Below are 13,309 nucleotides of genomic sequence, written 5' to 3'. Positions count from 1 at the left end.
TTCTGTTTTGGTGGACTTACATTTGTCGTTTACTTTTACTCACAACTGAGCTCAAAATGTACTGCTTTTCCCTGCAGCTCTTCTAACAGAGTACATCTTTTTTCACTTTATGGATATGTAAGTCCTGATAGGATCAGATATTAGTTTTGATTTTGCAGTAATTAATGAACTAGAATGGCACATACCTTTGCCAGCACCTAACAGTCTCATTCAATCATGCAGAATCCAATTTGGAACAAGAATTTTTTTTTTTTTATCGAGCATTTTTATGCCCCAAAAAGTGATTTACTTTGGAATAGGAAGAAAGAAAGCGATAATTCCTTTTCATTGCTCAGGCCCTAATACATATGTGGATTTTAATTTGTATCTGTATTACATTGTGCTTACTCATAGATTCCAGGTAAGATCCACTCATTAATCCCAATGAAAGTATCAAACAAATTGCCTTATCTTGCATGGTTAAAGAAAGTGAGAAAACATTCTGGGATTGTTTGTTCTCAGCTAAAACCTGTCATCCATCCGAGTTTCATGTTAATCCGTTGATGGTTTCTGTGTAAATCCTGCTGACTAACCAACCAACCCTGGGCAAAAGCATAACCTCCTTTTATGGCGGTAATGATAATGAATATCTGTGTAGTCTGTATTCTACTTCGCAACTCAGCAGCCTCAAAAACTGGCCGTAACAGAGACGGGAAGCGTCAGTGACTGACAGCTCATTTGGACATCATCCCAGGACAGGAGGCCATGTTAATAATGAATGATCTTCCACTGGGACATCACATTGATCAAACACAACAGTTTATAAAAGCATTTATATTTTCTGCACTTGGAGGTTTTGCTGCACGCCTGGTGTCAGCTGTCTAAGGAAAATGTTCCCTGATAGGAAATGATGCATTATATACTGTATTACTACAACATAAGCAACAATTTGATAATGTTTGTGCCTGTTCTTTTCCAGGTGTCAATTATGTTTATATAATGGTTCTGAACAGTGAAATGAACACATTGACTCGAGCTTCACCAGCAGAAAAATAGATACAGAAAGCATGTATTTTTCATACACACTTAACAAAAATTGAAAAGGGGAATGGATGACATGTGGAAAATAGAGCAACAACAGGAACACCACTGCCAAACCTGAAACGGATATTCAAATCGTAACGAAATACTGAACACTGTATATCAGCGCTGTGGTGTGGACTGATACTAACCGCCATAAAAGCCTTCTATCAGCCGCACAGCTCACAACAGGAAGTGACTCAAGCTGCAGCTTTGTGTGTGTCTAATTAACAAAAACAATGAATCTTGCCTGAACCCATTAGTCACTCGACCATCTTTATGACTCTTTTTCATTACAAGACGCACTCATTTCCTGTGGTCTCATTTCTCCGGCCATGACATGCACCAGTTAAGCTCAGACTCGCTGACTATAAAAGATGTGGTGTCTTCCCATAAAGATGAGAAAAAAAACAAAAAACCCCACAGCACTGCATTTACTGGTGTTACAAGCCTGCCTTGTATGCATAGAGCTTCTAAAGAAGGCCACAGAAAGAAACTGAGCCGGAGGAAAAAAACCCTCAAAATTACAATAACACAAAATAAAGACAGTGCTATAGCTGCGTTTTTCATTGCCAACATTGTTCCTCCACCGCCTTCCTTCCCATCTGTAAACTTTGAATAAAATTTAAAAAAAAAACATAACTCATGGTCATTCATACAAACACACATCTGCTAGATCTCCTTTGCGTGTCATATCCTGTCCGTGTGGACTGACATGGGAAAAAAAGGGGAGCACTTGCACAAAATGAATTAGTTATCTTAATTAGGTGAAGGAATTAATTAGATCCCCACTAGCTGTAGAGCTTCTATTTCCAGGCACGTATTCCAGTTTGAAGAGATGGAAACAACTGCAGAGACTGCTCCCATTGTGCTGGTGATAGATATGTTTTATGTGCCAATTTACAATTCATTTTCACACCAAATTATGAATGACTGCTTGCTTAGTTTTTCTTTTAATGATAGCAAGTCAAGTCTTTTTTTACGATAAAGCACTGCCATGTTAATATTATTTCTGTCTAGGCCTGAAACTAGTATCTCAATCTCACTACAGAAGTCCTTTGCCTGCTTTTAGAACAACTCATAGCCCCACCCGAAAGCCGATGGACTGAGGCACACCCTGTTGGAAACCTGCTTATTGAGCAATTTTTCTCCCAACAAGTTGTAGCTGGAGGAGCTAATCATGCTTTCTGTCTTAGGTGGAGCATCCAGGACCTATGCTGCTTTTTTTGTGTGAGCAAGGAGGTGTTTTGTAATTATCTCTATTTAGTAATGAAAAACAGTGTTTGCCATCCGTCTAGTCTTACTTGCCAATAATCAGCGAGTTTCACACACATGATTCATGTCCTTATAAGCAACAACTTTTAGAGGTTGACCCCAGAGACATGCCTGCACTTTTGTACTCACACACAACTTCACGTTGAAAAAGCTTTTTAAAATTATTTTGTAGGATAGCTCAATGCCCAAAGTTGGTGTGTGGTATCATAGGGGCTGATAAATAAATCTTTTTGTAAGACCAGATAAACGGGAATGGTGGCCGACATTTCAAAACATTAACGTTATTTCACAACAATACGCCTTATTATATCAGTGAAATGATCTCATGGGGAAACTGACGGTATCGGTAGCACAGGGCGGGAAGGGTGTCTGCTTCGAGTCAGCCACGCCCCACTTCCGGGTTAGATTCCGCTTCCCTTTCCGTAATATCTTTCAATAAAGGACTTCTTTTATAATTACTTGATACAGAATGCATTTCTCTGCCTCCATTTTAACAGACAACACTTTTTTCTCCTATATTCACCAATAGAATTTCAACTCCTTCGCGTCATACCGAAGCTAAAACTCCTAGACTACATCTCCCATAAGCCCTGTCGACACAAATAAGTGATTTTTTATTTTTATTTTATTTTTTATTTTTTACATATAGTTGTCTTAATTTAGACGACCGTTTGAGTTGACATTGGTCTGATTGCGATGCATGCAGTGGGACGTCTTGATACATCACTAAAAGTGTCCACTCGTTGAGTTTATTGAATAATTGTGCCCCGGGAAGATATTCGGTCGCCCCAGCAACCCGTGTGTGACGTCAGTCGTCCCTTTGCGACCCTGCTGCTGTGTCTTTGATTGGAGGGAAACCCCGTGGACGAGCGGGAGAGATCATCAGCTGTGCAGCCGGGAAGCAGGAACAACGTCGTGAAACGACACTCACAGGTCAGTACACATTTATTTACTACTTCTAATCAGTGGGACTTTAGGTGTGGGGGATTTTAAATGTGCTCCGTGGACTATTTTAATCTCGCATGAATCGTCGCTTCCTCTGCTGCGAGAGGAAACCAGTGATGCGCCGCTGCTCGGTCATTGTTCGGCGTTAACTGAATGGGAACCTCTCCTGCACTCAAACACATCTAATTGTTTTACCCCCCGCGTTTGGCAGGCAGCTTTCGGGTGTTTCAAATTAGATTTCTCAAGCAAAACGGCTTAAAAAATAACGCTCAGTGCTCGTTAAATCGAGCGCACAGGTTTGTTTTCCGGGAAGCGAAAAAGGGCGTTAACTGGACCGGACTGAACTAAGCTAGGCTCCTCTGATTCCAGGTTAACTCACTCGGTCTCAAGTGTCATATTTATCCACCTGCAGCGCCATTTTTTTTTCTTTTCTTTTACCTCTACAAACATCGAAGTTATTAAAGCCAAACCTAACAGGAAGGCTATTTTTCGACGGTTTTTGCCCTCTCGCCGTGTAAAGTGGGAGCTCGGTGGGCAGGTGTGTGCCTGTGACGCGAAACTGGGTGTCCGACATTCCTCAGAAGGGTGCAGGTGTCTGCGTGCTGGCAAAACTGACTCACTGATCGTGGGATTTTTGGAAAAGTAGTCTCAAACTTTGGTACTTCTGCGTTTGTTCAAGGCAGCTGGTAAGCAATCGTTTTCGAATTAGTTTGTTGTTGTTTATGTACTGCAGCAGTTCTTCAGTTATCCCTAACCCTTTTTTCCCTTCTTTATTGTGTTCTTAAAAAATCTAGTGAAATGGGTGTGATCACAAAAGACCTGTATTGATCACACTTATCTGTATTATTTTCAAGGCCTAATCAAGTAATCGACTGGCAGTGAATTAATGTTCAACTATTTTGATATTTTGCAATTCATGTCGTATTAGGGACAAATGCTGAGTGTTAACTGGTTTCAGCTTCAGGCATGTAGAGATGTTCTGCTTTTCTTTGTCACATGTCAGGGATGACTGAATAGATTCAATTTATATCCCCATTCTGTGATATTGTTATACATGAAATAATCTTCAGATGAATTAATAATTCAATTAATCAAGTTGCATGCAGCCCTCCCTCATTGTCTTGAAAAGGTCAACTTGGTCACCTGGAAATTTTGGTATCTTATTTTTCAGTGTTTCACAACATTTTATAGTCAACTGATCAGGTTTTTCTCAGGGCTCATTAGTAATCCAGGAGACCAATGACCGATAATTGGAACCAATATAGATTTACAGGAAAAATGCTCTCAAAGTTGAGAATATCCAGTGATTGAATGTACCAACTACAATTTACTGTACAATGTACAATTTTGAGGTATTTATTTGCTTACTTTAGCATGCAAATATAAACTATTCAGTGCTGATCGGCTATTACTTGTGACATCAGATAATGATGTGGTGACCACCAACAGAGAAATGATGCTCCATCAGAGCAGTACTGCATTATATATAATGTGTATATGTATCTTATAACGATATAAGAAAAAAAAATTATATCTGCAATCATACAAAAAAGACTCACTACATACGCAATCTTCCTTGTTGTAGACAGACAAAACCACACAAATAATTGTGAAAATGCTGAACATTGGCCCATATAATAGGCCAGACCAATGGTGGCATTTGTCAATAGCCTAAACAACCTAAAATAATAATATGGATAATGAAACTTGATGTTTTAAATTTTAAGAAAATAATATTATGGCCCTCCTACCACACTATGTTGGAAGGGTTTAATTGTACTCTTTTTTTCTAATACCATCTCAAAATGAATCAGCCTAGGTCTAGACAATTTCCAAAGTCAAACCTTTGTACACATATAACCACTTTCTCTTGTGTTGCTCATGAATAAGATGCCATGTGAATTTAGTAACCTGTATCAATCAAGTCTGTGCCAGTCTGTGAGTGCGGATGAGCCAAGTTGGTTGAAGTCCAAAAATGAAACACTGGCATGCGCGTACCCAAATGCCATTAACTAATGAAAGAAAAATTCATAAGCATTTTAAAAGATTGAAACCAATGGTTTAGTTGACTTTTGGTCCATGTATTATTCTCCAAGTAAATGGCACCACTCTCTTTCTTTTTCTTTTCTTTTTTTTTACTTTATTCTGTGTGTGTGTGTGTGTGTGTGTGTGTGTGTGTGTTTTCAAATGTACGCTTACATGCATACCAGAAACCATGTGTCTTTAGAAATCAGGTTAGGCAGGACGGCAAACACGTTTACACAGACCGTAGTTCTCAGTCATTCAAGTTACGTGATTAGCACCCTACTTCCCAGTCAGGTTGCTCCTCTCTCCTTGTTTCTAACCCCCCCCCCCATGCTCTCCAGTCTGTCTTCCTAATCCCTCTCCTGTCCTCTTTTGTTTGGCCCACTCTGAACTCCCTCTCCTCTCTCCTTCCGTCCTCAGCGCACACAGGAGCCATGGCAAGCAAGGAGGACCTGATCGAGAAAGCAAAAATGGCGGAGCAGGCTGAGCGCTATGAAGACATGGCCAGCCTTATGAAGCAATGCACAGAAGAATGTGATGAGGAGCTCGACAATGAGGACCGCAACCTGCTCTCTGTTGCCTACAAGAACGTGGTGGGGGCTAAGAGGTCCTCCTGGAGGGTGTTGTCCAGCATGGAGCAGAAGGCTGACAACGAGAAGCTCAAAGAGTTGACCAAGAATTACAAGGCAAAGATCGAGAGTGAGCTGAACGATGTCTGCCAATGCGTACTGGTAAGAAGCGATTAGAGTGGAGAGGGGTGAATGGGGTGGGTGGGTGGGAAGGTAGTTAGGTAGAGGCCATGAAAAGAATGGCGTAAATGTTTGAAACAAGATTGATGAATGGGAAGACGATGAGATATGCAACAAAGTTAAAATTCTAGTGGTGAGATGGCTCTTTTGGGTGAGAACTCAAAGTAGTAAAACTGAATACTCCAGTGGAGGGAGGGGCAGAATGTGAGAAGTAAGTTTTCAGAGGAAGCACTCCATGGAGATATTAAAATGTCAAATGATGTTATGTGGAAATCGCCATTGATAACTATAATTACAGGGACAGCTGTACAATGTGTATATATAGCTATGGTACAATTTATTCCCTGCCTGCGGTACTTGTGGCCTGGCCAGGACATGGACGTATTATGAGGGCTGGATATGTTGGGGCTAGTTTGACCCAGTGGCCTATTGCGATACTGCAACAATGTTCCTCTGTGGCCCATAGAGCATCTTTCCCCATAGACTGCCATTACAAAAGTACCCAAACTGCAAACACGGTCACTTATTGCTCTTTCCTTTTGAGTTTTTCCAAACATGATGTTTTTATAATTGCAGTACTTTTTCCAGGCCATGTGCATGATGTCATCCCTGTATAAAGTATTAAGAAAGGAGAGACGGAGAGAGAAAAAGAAGTATGATATGCAGTAATAACACTTTCAGACCCAGATCAATTTACATTGGTTGGTTGAATTTGGACTGCCAAAGACATAGATATTGGCATATGTTGTCTGATATGAGAACTTTTCTTTTTTTTCTTGTCATTTCTGTCTTTTTTTTCCACAGAACATAATGCTGAAAAAGGTGCTTGGGATCATTTTAAATGATTATACTCCCCTTGAAATGTACTGTTTCAGTGCATTTCTGTCATGTGTAGAAATGCACTAAAAGATGTGTATCAGCTCTAGAGACCAGATGATATGTAATTTTTTGGCCTGATGCAGATACCAATATTGGGGAGTAAAAAATTCAGAAATCAATACATAGACCAGTATGAAACGATTTTTTTGCAATGTGACAAAGTTTTTAAATGGAGGCAGGATATTCAGCTGTAAACTTTTTTTTCTCTAAAGTGACAACAATGCAATTTAATAATCATAAATCAAACCCATTTCTTCATTATGCTCTTTAAAACCAAAAACCTTTTTATATCAGTCGATATCAACACAATACGTTGATACCAGAGTTTTTTTTTTTTTTATGGCCAATGTGGCAGATGTGTTTAAGATAACAATACTGTATATTTAAACATAATTAAAACAACAAAAAAAACACACAAATGCTCTGATCCGCTGGTGCAGAATATGTAGTCTATTCCTTCCACCTTCTCACTCTCTGATGGTGTATGTCCTGTAGTGCACTGGTACCTGGTGCTATCTGGACTGGTAGTGGTGAGCTGCTGAAGCGCTGCCTGCCTTCCACCTACCCTGATGTGTTGTGATCCTTTCTCGGCACATGTTCAACGAATTTGGCAAGAAAACACACTTGTAATCTATCAAACAGTGTCGCTGCTGTTTTTGATTGTGTTTTGACAAGACATGCATACAGTACAGGCTGCGGACAGCAGAGAAACTCCTCCGTGCATTGAAGTCCTTTGAATTCCTTGTTCTAGGAAAAGCAATGTCTTGCTTATCAATGAGCATATGAACATTTTACATTTATAAACTCATGAGGTTATTTTAAAGATCAGCTCTAGGTTTGAGTAGAAAAAAGTAAAGGAGGAGCAGAATTGACCAGCGCAGAGAAATGTCTGCATGCAACATTTGGTGCGACGCGCTGTGTCAAAGTTGTTGGGCCAAATGCCGAGCAGTGCACCTCTGTGACTTGCTCTGAAGGGTTCTGAATATTTTAACTTCTATGGGAGTCCAGAAACTGCTTGAAAAGATGTGACTCACAGAAACGTGTCTAAATGTCTTTTTCCAGAATCATCCAACCAATATGTTTATTTGACAACATGAGAATGAGACGGAAATATCAGCTATCTTTCTTCAGAATAGCATTTGAGAGTTTGCCAACATTACATAGTGTTGCTTTAATTGTCAACCTTTATGAACACACACTGGCTTCCTTCACCTTTGTTTCTGTCTTCTTTGTTTCTCTCTCCATTTTGTTTTCTCTCTTTCTGCAACGTTATTGGCTTTCTTGTGGGCGCGTTGAGGTTGCACTGAGTGTAGCTGCTTCATACTATTTCTGCTTGCCTATATGTGTTCAAATACAACATAGTATCGATTTCTCATATGAACTCCAGACAATGTCTGGACCTGATTTTTCAGGCATTGTTTAGAGTTCATTAAGTGAAAAATACTCTGGAGTATAATGCTAGTATAGTATAATTAATAATGCTTTGTTTTAGTCACAGTTCATCTTGGAGAATATCTGAAAATCTGTGCCATTGTTTACTCCAGTAAGCAGGAAAATAAGTACTTTTGTACAAAACTAAATACGCACAGTATATTGGATTTGATTGTGTTATGTCTTGGTGTGCATGAGCATTCATATGTCGATGAGACAGGCTAAAGCTTCATGTTAGAAATCTTTCCACCCTGTAGGCAAGCGATGCTTTATTTAAATGAAGGATCCCTGCCTCAACAAATGTTTGAATGTCGTACAGATAGTAGTATTTGGATACCTCCTTAAAAGGACAACTTCCAGAGTGAGGTTCTGCATTTTAATTTTAATTTTTTTATTCTCCGCCAGGCAAAAATCTGGAATGAGGGGATCATGTGTCCCTGTCTATTCTGTACTAATGTGCCCACTCCTCATCAGCCTAATATTTTCTGTGCAGATTTATGACTATCTGCACCTCTTGGTGACTCACAATTTTTACTATCTATTTCAATGACTACTGACTCCTCGCTCCTCTTAACTGGCCAGTAGGGGCCACAAAATCAAGAAGTGCTTCAGTTTGGAATCTTGTTACTGATCGGGACAACGTACATGGCATTAATGATGGTGGAGCCTTTTGTTAATATGTCCACTTTGAAATTGACGTTTTACATCACTGGTGTTTTTGTTTATTGCTGCCACTTTATTCTACGACTCAAGAGTGTACATACACACTATGCACACGGTACACGCAGCCTGCCCTGCACTGCCTGTTCCTTACCCACATGCCCCCAGACACACCCGACAGAGACCTGTGCCCTCATTTCTAAATTAATTTCATGTCTGAAGTTGGTGTATGGATGAATCACTAAAAGTGCGTACACACAAATATTCAGATTCATAACAGTGCGTATGTCCTGTGTCGATTTCAGAGTATCAACCTCATTTAGTAACAACATGTGATTGATGCAGTGAATGCCTCTGGCGCAGAAATGAAAAAGAAGTAGATGAGAAACTGGCAGGAATCAGCGGAGAATCCCTCCTGAGAGGGACACAGATGTGAAAGATGTACTGGATGACTTGGGTTCCCTTTTTAAAATGGAGTCAACCATACACATTAAAGCACACAAGCTTAGTGCGTCAAGCCCCAACATCTCCACCAAACCTCTACTGGTCAGTGAGTTAGAGTTGCAAGAAGACCCATATCTGCATCAGTTTAAACTGAATTTGTCCTCTGCTGCACCTTTTCTTATTTACGAAAATAAATAACATAACATACAGGTATTTATTAATTAATATATGACATTTTGGCAGAAACACATATCTTAGTTTGTATTATCCTAAATCATGTGTTTGTGTGTGTATATGGCAATTAAACAGGTGTTTGTTCATTTTTAATGATGGCTTTTATTCAATTTTGTAAAGTAACTCCTTATATAACATGTTAGCGGTAGTAGTTAGATGTATTTTACACAAAGGTATCAATTTCAATCGTTTGTAGCGTTTCTCATTTCTCCGGGTTATGTGCCTATGCATGGGTCAGCGTTATAATGGAGGACCATGTATTCTCTTGTCAAGTTTGTTTTTTATAAATCCTAAAGTTAACTCATAAGTGTCTTACACCTTCTCATATGTATATGCAACGTTTATAAATGAGGATCCTGCAGTCTACATGGGGTCTGTGTCAATTTTCTAAACAAATGTGTTCTACTATCAAAGTTTTGTAGTTCATATGTTGTTGTCCCCCTCTCTTAAATTTGATTCATATAAAGCTTGTTAGTTTCGTTAATGTTTGCACACTTTCCCTTGCAGGAACTGCTCGAAAAGCATCTGATCCCCAAAGCCAAAAAGAAGGAGAGCCAAGTCTTTTACATGAAGATGATGGGAGACTACTACCGCTATAAGGCTGAGGTGGCCTCTGAGGACAAATGTAAAGCTGGTAAGTTTAAGCAGATAACATATTTTGTGTGTGTGTGTGTGTGTGTGTGTGCGTGTGTAACTTTTGTGTACCACCAGGTGGCAGCATGAGTACCACTGGTAGTACATGGGCCACAGTTTGGGAATTGCTGCCATTGGAAATGGTGCACTCATTTTATCTCCATGGCAAATAAAGGTGGTTTGCAACCTTTTGCTTGGATAGTTTTAATTGGATAGCCACAATCAATGAAAACACTTCAAAGACACGGCTAGCATTCCGGTAGCCTGCAGCTGCACTTCCAGACTCTTGAAGGTTAACTGCAGCTCTACGAGTTTGTGTCTCACTCTAAAAGGATTTAAACCGTATGTGGGCAGGATGTTTTGTATTCTTAATGTGTTAATATTGCGAATGCTGTTTGTGATTTCCTGAAAGAAGTAGTAACATGCAACATCATATACACACAGGTGGTGCACAGTGGAGTGTACTCCTATTCAGAGCAGTAATGTGGACATACCTTTGAAAAATCTTGGTTTTACCATTTGAAATATCTGCTTCCTGATTGGTCTGTTCTTCTGTGCGTAGAAGTTGATTGCTCACAAAAAGCCTACGAGAAGGCCTATGAACTCTGCAAGGAAGAGATGCCGTCTACACATCCCATCCGCCTAGGCCTCGCTCTTAACTACTCTGTCTTCCACTATGAGATTGCCAACAATCCTAAAGAAGCCTGTGAGCTGGCCAAGAAAGTAAGAACCATTCTCTTCTCAGATTATTGTCTTATTTCTGATTCCATTTGATTTGTCAAATCAAAGTTTTTTGTCTTCTCAAAGATTAATCTGGTGAAGAGTATTATATAATGATGGTTGATCTAGGTCTGCTGGTCCTCATCAAATAAGTTTACTTGAAAGCAGAGATGTAAATGATGTATTTTATGAGGGAAACTGCTCCTGCCTCAGTACCTGTACCCAACAATTCAATTCAAGAACTTGAATGATTGAATGAACTGGCTGATTTCACAACTGGCATTTTGACTTGTCATGTTGAGAAATACGCAAAAAAGGAGGCTGTAGAGTGATCTTGTCCAGTCTAGCTATCCATGTTCTTTTTGCCTAATTCTTGGCAAGACATTTTTTAACATATTTCCCCAAATTATTTCTTTAATCTCTCTATTACCAAGTTTTGTAATGTGTGGTGTTGTCCTTTTGAATTGCAGTCATTGACACTTTGGTGTCAATGACTGATGCTGATACCAGTTTAGGCAGTATCTTTCTGTGGTTCTTTCTGCTGTTTCTAATCCACCTTAAGACCTAACTCTAACATCTCTCCTCCAGGCCTTTGATGACGCCATTACCGAACTGGATAGTATCAAGTGTGACTCCTACAAAGACAGCACCTTGATCATGCAGCTGCTCCGTGACAATCTGACAGTGAGTGTCTCATCTTCATCTCCCAGCGCATCGGCCGTGTGTTCTATTCCCACTCACTGTTCTCTCTTCTCTCTATTCTGGTTTTGTTGAGTTCCGCATCACTTGTCAGACTCAACTAAATATTTTAGATGTTAAGGGGTTTTCCTGTGCTTGTTGGTGTGTACTAATCCCAGTATTCCTTGCTTTATTTGCAGCTGTGGACTTCAGATTCATGCCAGGCTGACGGAGAGGATTCGGAACAGCAGCCAGCCGAGTAGCACCGCACACCAGAAAACAAAAACGCAAAATTTTTACCTCTCACCAGCCTAAGTTGTTTGTCTGGATGTGTTTGCACATACATGCACAGATATGTATGTGTACACCCCACTCACAATGTGTAAAGTACAGTTTGTGTGTGCAGATACATTGAAGTGTGTGCGTGTTAATTGTAAGAGCACCTCCACAGAGAAGATAATGGAATAGAACTTTTTGTTTAACATTACACTCATTGTGTCGAACCAGTTTTTTTGTTTTGTTTTTTGTCCGTAGTTTAGCCCCGTTGAAATCCCTTCTTTACATCTAAATTAGCCCCATGCTCTTTAACCTTGATCACTGTAGCGAACAAAAACGGCAAACAAAAAACCTCTTAATGTCATTTTGATAATGTTTGTGTTTTTACTTGAACTCAACATTTGCAGTCTTTCAGACACTTTGAAGCACGTAAAACCTTAAAAATGGTCCCAGCCATTCATCTCACCTGGTAATAGCCGTGAGCGTATGGATGGCAGAATTTAATCTGGTAAAGATCTGTAACCATATTGCTCAGTGTCTGGTGCAGCAGGTTGTGTTTTTAGCAATGATACCATGTGCCATGTCTCAGTGGGTTCTATGTGCTTTCGGGCATAGGAGAGGTTTTCTGTACAAATGGCCACTTTGCGAAAATGGTGGTTAAACTTTGGTTGAGAGGATTACATTCCATTTTACTGACATCGTTTCACTCTCAGTGAAATGTGTAGGCTATAATTTCCTGCAATTTCCCATAACACACGACAAGGTATGGACAGCCTACGATAAAGTGAACAACTTGACAAAATGGCTTGATACTGTAACTTTTTGATATTTTATCTTTAGGCAGTAGAGAGGATACTTTTGCCACGTGCTTTTACATGGCTTTCTACTCTTTTCTATTCAGGTGTTTTTTGTATTTTCTTTTTTTTTTGTATTTTATTCCTTTTTGACTCCTGGAATGCATGTGGTTCTCAGTAGTCTGGTGTGAGGGTTAGCTGTGTCTTTAAAACTGGCAAGTTTTGCTAAGGGTTTATCGTCAGCCAGGGTGGTTTACAGTAACTTATACCTTCCTTGAAAGAACATTGTGAAACAACAAGCTAGGACAATGCTAAATATACACTTGTTAAATTAACTTGGTAGAAAGCTACGTTACAGCCATTTAGTAGTTACAAAGTAGTGCTGGTTTCTTCTTATTACAGTGTATTGGTTTCAAAAAGATGGGATGCAGGATTCAGAAGTTACACTCGGAGTACGTCATTTGGTTATGTGGTTTCATGTAAGTGGAATTAAAACATTGAAATCAA

At 39.7% G+C, this 13,309-nt stretch overlaps 1 protein-coding gene across 2 annotated transcripts; it reads left to right on the top strand.

Moving 5' to 3' along the window:
* Positions 1–3,112: 3,112 nt before the first annotated feature.
* ywhaz (tyrosine 3-monooxygenase/tryptophan 5-monooxygenase activation protein, zeta polypeptide) lies at positions 3,113–13,309 on the top strand. Of its 2 annotated transcripts, none has more exons than XM_030411999.1 (6): positions 3,113–3,267; positions 5,725–6,035; positions 10,209–10,335; positions 10,897–11,057; positions 11,643–11,738; positions 11,933–13,309. In XM_030411999.1, the coding sequence occupies exons 2-6, from the start codon at positions 5,739–5,741 to the stop codon at positions 11,993–11,995; spliced, it is 744 nt and encodes a 247-aa protein (XP_030267859.1). In that variant the 5' UTR covers positions 3,113–3,267; positions 5,725–5,738; the 3' UTR covers positions 11,996–13,309. The 2 variants fall into 2 exon arrangements, with proteins under 2 accessions (XP_030267859.1, XP_030267860.1); XM_030412000.1 differs by lacking the exon at positions 3,113–3,267 and adding an exon at positions 3,375–3,965.

Source organism: Sparus aurata, chromosome 3 (genome assembly GCF_900880675.1).
Source record: "Sparus aurata chromosome 3, fSpaAur1.1, whole genome shotgun sequence".
In the NCBI taxonomy this organism is placed as follows: domain Eukaryota; kingdom Metazoa; phylum Chordata; class Actinopteri; order Spariformes; family Sparidae; genus Sparus; species Sparus aurata.
Note: the sequence above shows the minus strand (reverse complement) of the source record. Positions and strands in the feature narration are given on the sequence as shown.

Coding starts and splice junctions, on each gene's coding strand:
- ywhaz (XM_030411999.1), top strand. CDS start 5,739: ATGGCAAGCAAGGAGGACCTGATCGAGAAAGCAAAAATGGCGGAGCAG. Junction 6,036..10,208: donor ATGTCTGCCAATGCGTACTG/GTAAGAAGCGAT, acceptor TTTCCCTTGCAG/GAACTGCTCGAAAAGCATCT. Junction 10,336..10,896: donor TGAGGACAAATGTAAAGCTG/GTAAGTTTAAGC, acceptor TTCTGTGCGTAG/AAGTTGATTGCTCACAAAAA.